The following is a 10,857-nucleotide window of genomic DNA, read 5'->3' as shown; positions in this document are numbered from 1 at the left end:
AGTCCCTTATATCACCCCTCCATCAACATCTGGCATCGTTGTGAGACATTTGTTACAAACTATGTAAGACCATCCTCAAAATATTACTACTAACTCTAGTTCCTACTTATTTTTTTTAAAAAATACCCATGTTAGCAAATAAGAATACAAACAGCTTCGAAGACTGGATGCTGATAAGTTCAAAAACTTCTTTTTGATATCCTTTAGTCATTTAAAGGCAAACAAAACACATTGAAAAGTTGGCTCCCTTGTAAAAACTCACCCGTTTTTAATTTAGTCTTTTTGGAACAGCCAGCTTATTAAAGGTACCTTTGAAAGTACTAACAATAAGACATACCCACTTGGAATTTCTATAGTAAGAAAAGATGGTCTTCTGTTTTACCATTTGAGGGGCTATATTTTCACTCAGTGTTAAACCAGACCTATTTACTTAAATCACTCCTATTCTTGCTGCTATATTGGGAGGCTGCAGGAGAAAAAAATGAAATTCAGATCTCTGAGCTAAAATGGAAAAAAAACTGCAAAGAGCTTCCTATGCTCCAGGGAGGACAGTAAGGAGGAAATTTAAATTAATTTTCCTCCCCTATCCTCTGCCTATCACAATTTTAAGACAAAACTGCTTAGATGAAAAGCTTTTCTCTCCAAACTTCTTATGTTTCCCTTTCTAATGATCCCCATAGCATCACTCAAAGGTGTGTAGCCAAGTGTAGCTGATGAATCACTAAATGGCAAGAGCCCGAAGGGGCTCTGTAAGTGGGTGAAGAATCCTTTGTCCAAGATCATTATTACTGTAAACCACGCAGGATGCCTTTTTAAAAAGTGGCCTTAATAAGAAGAGAAGTTTTCGTTTCTTGCCTAGACTTGTGAAGCTAATACGGGACTCATTCTAGCCACCTGCAGGTTTTTTTTTTTTTTTTTTTTAACATGGCTTCCAAATGTCAAAAGTACAGTTTTTACCTTTGGAAGTGGGTTTAGGGATATTCCCATTGTGGTCTTGGTTGTTTGTTTTCATCGGACTGTGTGTTTCAGTCTCTTCTGGACACAAATAAACCTCAATGGGTCCTTGGGTACTTGACAAATGTATTTGCAGGCTCTGTGAACAGAAGAAGTGGGAGGTGTCCAAACTGAACATTCTTTTAGAAATGAAAACTATAGTGATTTCCATCCAAACCTGGAAAAGTGAGTGAGGTTCATTGTCCATCTGCTTTGTAATTGGCAGTCTACCTTTGTTAACGCTCGTTCTCTAGAGCAGGGGTCAGCAAAAGACAGCCTGGGGGCCAAATCGGCCCCTGCCACCTGGTGGTGTAAATAAAGTGCGATTGTTTATGTGTTGCCCTGGCTGCTCTCAAGCTAGAGCCGCGGAGATGAGCACCTCAGTGTCCAGAGGCTGCAGGGAGCGCAAAGTCAAAATTATTTACTCTCTGTCCCTGGACAGAAATTTGCCATCTCCTGTTCTCGAGAGAGAATACTTTTTTCGGTCTGTATGTGGAAATGGCACCATGGGTGAGGCAAATTGTGTTCTTCAAATATGTCTCTTCCCTGCAAATTATTAAAAGGCACTTTAAGTGTTACAAAATACAGCATTTCTGTGTCATCAGTCCTTTAGGTAGGGTTCTTTTATGTTGAAATTTAATAACCAGCAAATGAATAGTATTGTTATATGCTGGGAACTGAACCTAAGAAGAGAATGCAGCACACTAATATTTAAAATTCCTCTTCATCTAGGTCATGGAATGAATGTTATTTAAGGGGGAACTCTTCTCTAGATGGGAGCTTGCAAATTTCACTCTCATTTTTAACTTCAGTGGTTCCCCTCCCCCCTTCTACCTTACAGTTATTGTCTGGACTTATCTTACCAAAGTATATTTGAAAACAACCGCAGAAATACAGTACCTAATTTTTGACACAGTTCCAGTTTATCAGGTAACCCAAGTCCCACTTGACTCCTTAAAGTCAACATGTTAGACATGATAAATTATTAAAATGTATTAAGATGAGTAATACATTACTATTTATAACTTATTTATAGTTAATTACATGAAAATTTTTTTAAAATATCTCTATTCACAATGGGGACCATATACAGGATATTCAGCATAAAATTTCCAAAACTGCTGAAACTGATCAGAACCACCAGACAGCAAATCATGAAAAAGGCAGGAAAGCACAAGAGGGTCAGGGTATCATTTGCTACTGAGTTGAATGCCCTGTCACGTTAGAATTAGACTCTTAGGACCCTCAATAAATATCAAACTGTTGAAATGTTTATTTATTTTAGGGTTAAGTAAAATAGATGGGAAAACTATCAAGTTTTCAGGAGGGGACAGACTTTAAACACGAGTCAATGAGTCCTTGACTTCAGGCATTCCAGAAAGATCTCTGCAGATGAACAAAGACGCTGGCTCCTTACCTCTAATGGGTCAGGCACTTCAAGTCTTGTTTCTGGAGGGGCTTTCACAACTATAACAGTTTGGTCTTTAAGGCCACTAATTTTTCGAATATCTTGATATGTAACATAAGCTAACGTAACGAGTGTTAAGGAAATTTTCCATCTAATTGCCTCGGATGTAACCATTATGAAAATAACGACAGAGATGCACAGAAAAACTTGCAAGTACTTTATGAATTATAAGGAGAATAGTTAAACTATAAAAAGAAGATCAAAACCCATTTAGGTCAGGGATTTTCCAACTAGGTTCCTCTGGAGCACAGGTATTCCATGAGCTCCCGGGAGGTGTTCTGTTACTAAATTGAATGACAGCAGATCCCAGTTTGCAGAAGCACTTTAGGCTCTACCAGTCATTTTTTTTTATACTTCCGTTACTTCTATTGCTGTGTGACTATGAGCAAGTGTCAGTAGCCTCAAGTGAAATGAACAAGTAGCAAATAGATATATTAATGAAACAACTGAGAATACTGCTCAGGCAGTCAGCTGCTTTAAGTGCACCTGGGCCGGTTGTGAGTCTATATTGCCTACAGATAAGAGCGTCATCATTTCTCTGTTAAAGAGAATAAAAATAATATTTCAGTACTCTTGGTGCTTACCTCTGAGAACTGAACAATCCTTTTAAGTATCTTGGCTGCCAAAGCTAAAAGGCACATCATGAAAGAATATGGTACTTTTTTATATGAAAAAATAATAGACAGTACAAGCTTGCCCAGAAAGGCGAACTTTTACTGGACACTAAAAAAGAAACCACTCACATGATGTTTTCAAATAAGAGACATGAAATAACATAATGGACATGTCTTTAACCAGTTGCTTTTTCATATTAATATGCAAAAAATGCCTAGTACAAAACAGCAAATCACAACTCAATGAAGGCATTTCTGCAGGTAATACTAATAATATAGCTAAAACAGTCTTATTAGAACCTGAAGGGAACAATGAATTCAGGAAAAAGGAGCACATACACATAAAATCTGCATATACTTGTAAGACTATCCTCTTCAAGCCTCAACAGTTGAGACAACAGCTATGTCAATGTTCGACTTGAGAGCGACTGTTGAGGCAGGCGGATTTTAGACCACCACTTGGTCATCCCATCGAGGGAGCCAATCCAGCCTTTACAGAAGACTTGGGTTTGGAATTTTTATTGAGAAAACTGGGAAAGTGGATAATCAGGTGCTTACCCCATAGTCCACTGTCAAAGAGCTAGGTGACAAGAACTCATTAAAATAAAAGCTCATCTACCATTACTCAACATGCTACAGGAAGGAAAATTTCAACAGATTTGTGAACTAGCTGTACGGAACTGGGAACTGAATGGTGAATTGAAATCAATTGTGCAAACGTATTCTCTAATCTTACGAACTTAAAAGTGCTTCCCTCCTGAATTTGCTTCTTGGATTAGCAGCCGCCCTGTGAGGAAGCTTTCCTTTCCTGGAACAAAAGGCCTAAGAGAAAGCGAAGGCAGGTGATAGCACTATAAAGCCACGTGTTCTGAAAAGTGGCCAGTCGTATTACCATCACATCTCTGCAATGGGGCTGCCGATTAAACAGAGTGAGATAGCCTAAGTAGTGCTAGGCTTGTCTTTCCCCTATAACCTACTCCAGCCACCCTCGGGAAGTCAAATCTTCACACCTTTTCTCCATTTCACTACTCACCAGCTGAGAAGGTTAATTCTTTTCCTGAACAATTGCAGATTTTTAAAAACCGAGCTTTTTATTTAGCAACTTTCTGAACTGAGAATAAATGTCCCCATTACCCCCAGAGGCAGAGTCTTAAAGGTGAGACACAGAAGAAACTGGGCAGGCCACATTTTATTTTCTGTCTATGAAGACAAATGTGGAATAACCATAAGTTTGGAACTAAAATTAAAGTCAGGGTAATTGAAAATACTGGTTTTGGTGTTCTACTAATAATAGGAAATACTGGAAAATCTTCTTGTCTACATAATGAAGCACTAGCTCTCTCCTGTAGGTCAATAGTGAGAAAATGAGCAAGTTTTCCTGAAAAGGCCAACAAACACTCAGTAAGTAGAGAACAAGGCCTGGCTTTTCATATTTTATCTACAAGGGCTACGGTTTATAAAACGAACAAATGGATCATGATTTCTCAGGCCTTGAGGGGTTTTTGAGACTATTTTTGGTGTTGGGACTCAGTATAATGCACTTTAAAAGTTGTAGTGTGATTTTTCTATACTCTTTTCAAACCCTTCAACAATTAAAGTCAACAAATTCCAACTGTTAACTATCTATGATAAGAAAAGAGAATGTGAGAACCCCAACTGTAACAGCCAACACCCACCAAAAATCTGGGAAGCCCTAGATTAATCTGCTGAATGTTGCCATTAATATTAATCTGATGCCTTAAGTGTCTGATGATCTTATGGCCCTGTATGAAGAGTATATCCATATGTCCCAACCACACATGAATAAAATGCTTTAAAACACAGGTGCCACCTGGCTATCCAAAGAGATAGGTTAGGATCGAGGCCAATGAGTCTTGCCATAAATACTGATGTAGGCAAGACTACGTTGGCTTACACATCCACATATTTACACACTCACAGTTATTTGCATGAAACCAGAGAAAAATTCTACCTTGTGCACCATTCAGATTGTCAACTCTGGAAATAGTCTAGAAGGCACTAACCCCCAGTTAATAGGTGGCACAAAGGATATCTTTGATTCTCCGAATCCTCGGTTAGCAGTTTGAGGTCCAGGGTGCAGCTTTGGATCAGCTCGTCTAACCTCTTCTCCTCCTGGCTGAGCTCGGTCACTTCTTTGGACAGGCCCTGACACTGGGCCAGCATGCCCCCATCCTCAGACAGACTGCAGCCCCTGGAAATCCAAACACAGACGCTTCGTGGCGACTCAGGAGAGGCCGGAGCGGGCATGGCAGGGGGAGGGCGGGGGAGAATGGTCAGGGGGTGAATGTGCCCTCCTGATGCGGGAAGGCACATGGCTGGTTAAATGTTGATGCTGCTCACCAAGTGTGAAAACCAGAACATTTAGACGTAGTTTTTTTTTTCTTTGTAAAAGTCCTTCACTATTCACACTGTAGAAATTAAGTGAAAAAAACCACACTGCTATTTTTGGGTCTCCTTCCTCCAGGGGAGGTGTGCCAATTCAGATGGCAAAAGGAGGTAGCACCCCTTTGTCCCCAGCCCTGCACTCACGTGCCTCACAAAGAGAAAAGAAAAAATGTTAGAGATAAAGAAAAGACTGAATCGTTTAAAATTAAAAACAAACAAACAAACAAACAAAAAAACCAAGCTTGAAAGATCCAGGTGATTTCCGAGGGTCTTACACCAACACATAAAAAAGAAAAGGAGGTAAAGGAAACAGATGCATGGGCTGGATGCTGGAATAGACTCAGATACCAGCAGGGCTTCTCTAAACCCGAGGGCCAAGAGAGCTGGCTGAACCATCACAAAATTCCAGAAGAAAAAGGGGGGACAAAAAAAGCAGCTACTTGCTCATCTTATGCTGTTTGCAAAAGCACCCTGTAAATAGGATCTATCCCATCCCACAATGCTTTTTATTATTTCAATTTTTTTTCTTTGTTAGAGAAGTTGTGGGTGTATAGAACAATCATGCCTGAAAGAGGGGAGCCCCATACACCTCTCCACCAACAGCACCTTCCGTGGGTGCGGAACATGTGTCACAGCTGATGACGGCAGTCTCCCGTGTTTTAGTAGTTTAATACTGTCCTTGTAAAGAAATGGCTCTCTGGGCATTCTGTCCTTAACGCACCAATGAGGTGGTTGTACATTTAATCGTATGTGTGAGTATACAAGGCACAGAGTTGCCATCCCCACTTTGCAGAAGGGATCGAGGCAGCGAAGTAATTAAGTCTTGCCTTAATTTACACAGAAGAGGAGTCGATCTGCTGTTATGACCATGGATAAGGATATAGACTTGTGTGATTATTCATATACATGCAGATGACCCGTAGGGCAGTTAATTCCCAGACTTGCATTAGAGACAGCCAAAGAAGAGGATATCTATTAGGTCACGTCTGTGAGCATGAACGCAGACACCACTGTTGCAGGTGAACAGCTTTCTGGCTTATGTCTACAGTGGCACAATTTAATCCACGATTTCCTTACTTGAGGACCATTAAATATAAACTGCTATTTCTGACAGTATCTAAATAGCCAGTCTCTTTTTAAAGATTCAAGGATTTTCGGAGGGAAGACAGCATGATGGAGGAAAAAAAAGGAATAGGAGAGGGAAAGAAATGAAGCGTGGAAGTTGGGACAAGGAGAAAACCTTGTCCCACTTGGAAATCATCCTGTCGGAGACGGGGGGTGGGGGTGGGGGTGTGCCTGTGTGCGGGCTGTGGGCTTGTACTCACATCCACTGGACGTTGTTTTTCGACTTCTTCTTGATGAGGTGGATGCCTTCCAGTACGTTGGTGATGTCATAGATTCTTCTCTTCTGCACTTTCAGCACCTCGGCAGCTTTGTTCAGATCCAAGACCCCGTCGGGGGACTGGCTCAGAAGCTGAATGAACTTCTTGGTGAGCAGACCAAGTGACGTATCATACCGTGTTTTTTCTGAGGGAGATTTTGGAGCTTAAAGAAAAACAAAAAACCGAGCGGGTAGGGGGTAGGGGGGAAGGTAAAGAAATGAAGGGCTTCTTTGCAGTTGAGCAAGCCCCCTTCCCCACTGCAGCCCAAGTGTTAGTGTCGGAAGCAAAGCTGCTGTTGCTGTGGTTTGGGCAGGATGAGGGAGAAAGCGATAACACTGCTTCATTAGAAAAGGAAGAGACAGTGAAAAATCCTGCATTTCATGAAAGTATTTTACTTTGGATTTCTCTGTCGTTTCTACTTGGCTTACCCTGGTCCCTGGGTCTAGTGAAGGATCTCACACACAGTAGGTGCTCAAAAATATCTGTTGAATGAATGAAAAAGTGCCAGAGCCTCTTAGGTTCAGCACCCTGTGGGGCTCGACCTGATGGTCCCATGTTAGGGGTTTCTCCAGCGTCCCAGGACAGGGTCTGCAACAGGCCCACGTTAACCGTGTTCTAAGTGAGGGTCACAGGGAGGCCCCAGGCTGGGTAATTTTTTTTCCTTTTCTTTCTTTTTAAGGAGGTCCCAGGGATTGAATCTAGGACCTCATACATGGGAAGCAGGTACCCAACCATCGAGCTATGCTCGCTCCCCAATGTTTGCGTATTTTTAACTTGTTGGCCAATTTTCCAAATGCCTAATTTTGATGGAGAATACCTGAAAAAGGTTTTCTATCAAATCTCCCCACCTCTTTTGAATGAAATGTCTTCCTTTCATCTTGTTATTTATCCTCTTACAGGCAGGCGTGCAGGTCAAATGTTTAATTTAGCATTAGGCACAATTTGTGATTGCCTGAGTGGGATAGGAAAAGGAGGAAATACTCGAATTTAGCCTTTATATTAAACGTAAAGAGCATAAAGGAACTATTGGGGGATTTCTAGCCTACTTTTCTCTCTCCTAAAAGAAACAATGACGGCGTTGGATGGAAAGGGAAACTAGTGCTAATTTCTTGGTCTCCATCAACCCTCCTGCTGCTGTATGCTGAGCTGGAGATTGAGGTCGGCACAGACGTAACTGGCTTCGGCAGTTTGTCTAGACCCAGTTAACCTTAGACTCTGAAGCAGTGTCCATGAAGGCAAGTTAAAATTAAATTTGAGCATAGAATGATGCCAAGTGGCTTGCATTCTGAGCTGAAAATGACACTGCACACATTCGTCCCCTGAAGTCCCCGAGGGACGAGGCGGCCCTGTGCTGTCTGCAGGCGCTGGGTTTGTCTTTCGGACAGGCACAGAAAGAGACGAGGAAGGAGGCACATGCCAGTGCTAGCCACACCCTGGCACCCTACCAGCCACGAGCTTGGAAAGCTGGGAACCCCACACCACAGAGGAGGAGGCGAGGAAGGAAAGAACGCTTACTTTTCGGGCTATCTGGACTTCGTAGCGCGGCTCTTCCTTTGCCCTTGGGGGTTTTTAAACCATCTGAGAGGTACTGATGACCACTTTCTCCCAGCTCCAGCCTTCGCTTCGCCTGCAACACAAAAGAAGGGGCGTTCGTCACGGGTCATGTGGACAGGAACGAGAGGTGAGGCTGCTTGGGGGCTGGCCGCTGCCCGACGCCGCGGGCTTCCCCCCACTCTCACCACCTCTGCTCCACTGCATTCGGCGTCTTGGGGTCCCCCAGGGTGGGATGGCAGCCCTGGAGGCTGGGCCAGCACACGGACCCTATTCACTTGGAACGACCATCCTCGGACCCTCAGTTGGGCCAATCCAACGATCCTTCAGATCAGACGCAAGAGGCACTTTGTAAATTTACTCACTCATTCCACGTATGCCAGGCATGGGGCTAGAAGCTGAGGATGCGGCAGGAACCATGGAACTCGAGTTCCCGTCCCTCCAGCCAAACTCTCTGGTTCTCAGACCTGGGTTAGATCCCCGTCCCTGTGCTCCCTAAACACTGCTGATTTCTACCCTAACACTTGTGGGATCTGTTGTACGGGCTACTTGAGTTATCTGTTTGTCATTTCCTTAAAGGCAGGGATTCTTTCTCATTTATCTTTGTGCACCCAATGGTTGGCACAGAGCCTGGCTTTCCGTAGGTTCGCAACCACCCAGAAAGTGTATTTCATGAAAGAGTGGCGGGGCTGGTCAGACTGCCCGTTCACCCATGAGAGCGACAGATGTGGCCAACACGCAATCTCGGGCTTCACCTCGTATTGATCTCTCCATTTTGTCATCAAACCTGGAGGAGGAGGAGCCCTCACCTAAATTTCTAACTCTCAAAAATACCCCCGGGGTATTTTTGGAGGCTGGGCCAGCATACGGACCCTATTCACTTGGAACGACCATCCTCGGACCCTCAGTTGGGCCAATCCAACGATCCTTCAGATCAGACGCAAGAGACACTTTGTAAATTTACTCACTCATTCCACGTATGCCAGGCATGGGGCTAGAAGCTGAGGATGCGGCAGGAACCATGGAACTCGAGTTCCCGTCCCTCCAGCCAAACTCTCTGGTTCTCAGACCTGGGGTAGATCCCCGTCCCTGTGCTCCCTAAACACTGCTTTTATGGACTGGGCACTGGGCTTAGGGAGGGAGTCATGGGCCTGCCTCCTCAGGGCTCAGTGTCCAGGCGTTGACTGGCCACGCAGCACGGCAGGGCTGACGGCAGCAGTGGCACCAGCCGGACCCCCAGCACGGAGTGGAGTCAGGCTCAGTTTGGGGCGGATGCTTCTAATGCTCGAAGGTGGCAACTTCAAAATAGCTCACCACGACCTAAAAACACAGGTAACAGCAATCGGCTGTCACAGGAAGCCGGCACCTCTGTGAAAGTCACCGGGTAAGCCTGTCCTGCCCAGTATGGTGGCCGCTAGCCACGCGTGGCGCATATAGATTGACGCACGCCATCAATGTAAGACGAGCACCATCAATGTAAGATGCACGCCAGATTCCAGAGAAGTAGTATGAAGAGAGAGTAAAAATCTATGACTATAATAGTTTATAGTGACTAGGTGTTAAAATAATACTTTGGCTAAAAAAATTATTTATTAAATGAAGTAGTAACATTAATTTTAGATTAATTAAAATGAACTTCACCCCTCCCTCCCTCCCTCCCTCTTCCTACCCTTATATTTCTACTGGACGGCATGGAGCTAAACACTGCTCTGGTGCCCGGGAATGAGAATTTCACCATCTGCTTTCTTTCTCCACCTCATTTCCCTCCCCACATCAGGCAGGAGCTTCCTGGGTGTTCTTGGGGGAGACAGCCTTTCCCTCTCACACAGTGACCCAGGGCTGCCCGAGCTCTGGGTTCTACCCCTCCAGTCCCAGCGTGGCAGGTCAGGGGGCATGTGACCAGAGCTGGGTGAACAAACGCCAATCCCAGGGATTTTCTGGAACTACTGTGGAGAAGAAGGTGTGCCCTTCCAGTCGGGTTGATGAGCTGGTAGCCTGGAGCCACCTGAGAACGAGGTCTCTACAGGGGAAAAAGGATGTACTGGTTAAGGGCACACGTCAGCTCGGCCGGGTGATAGTGCCCAGTCGTCTGGTCGAGCAAGCACTGGCCTGATTCCTTCTGTGAGGACGTTTCATGGTGTTAAATCCTCCGTAAGTTGATGGCATCTATGGCTGATGACATCTGCAACCAACCGAGGAGACTGCCCTCAGCAAGGAGAGACGTCTCATCCAATCGGTTGGAGGCTTTAAAAGGAGACCTGATGATTTATTTCAGCAGTCAGAAGAGAGAATGCCATCTCTATTTCAGCAAGTAGAATGAATTCCTCTCCTGGGGAATTTATCGAAAACCTTCATTGGAGCTCCCAGCTCATGGCCGACTCGAGGGCATTCGGACTTGTCCATCCCCACAGTCACGTGAGCCAATTTCCTATCTTAAAGTCTT

General features: G+C 44.2%; 1 protein-coding gene across 1 annotated transcript in view; it reads right to left on the bottom strand.

The window, feature by feature from the left end:
- E2F3 (E2F transcription factor 3) overlaps nt 1–10,857 on the bottom strand; it is a 69,525-nt gene that overhangs the window by 3,579 nt on the left and 55,089 nt on the right. The window contains exons 2-6 of the mRNA XM_058285301.2: nt 8,379–8,490; nt 6,807–7,008; nt 5,129–5,287; nt 2,411–2,525; nt 958–1,093 (exon numbers count right to left, since the gene is read on the bottom strand). Of these exons, the coding sequence (XP_058141284.1) occupies nt 958–1,093; nt 2,411–2,525; nt 5,129–5,287; nt 6,807–7,008; nt 8,379–8,490 (724 nt within the window). The remainder of the gene's footprint in view (nt 1–957; nt 1,094–2,410; nt 2,526–5,128; nt 5,288–6,806; nt 7,009–8,378; nt 8,491–10,857) is intronic.

Source organism: Dasypus novemcinctus, chromosome 22 (assembly GCF_030445035.2).
Source record: "Dasypus novemcinctus isolate mDasNov1 chromosome 22, mDasNov1.1.hap2, whole genome shotgun sequence".
Lineage (NCBI taxonomy): Eukaryota > Metazoa > Chordata > Mammalia > Cingulata > Dasypodidae > Dasypus > Dasypus novemcinctus.
The sequence above is the reverse complement of the archived record's forward strand: the minus strand, read 5'-3'. Positions and strand labels throughout refer to the sequence as shown.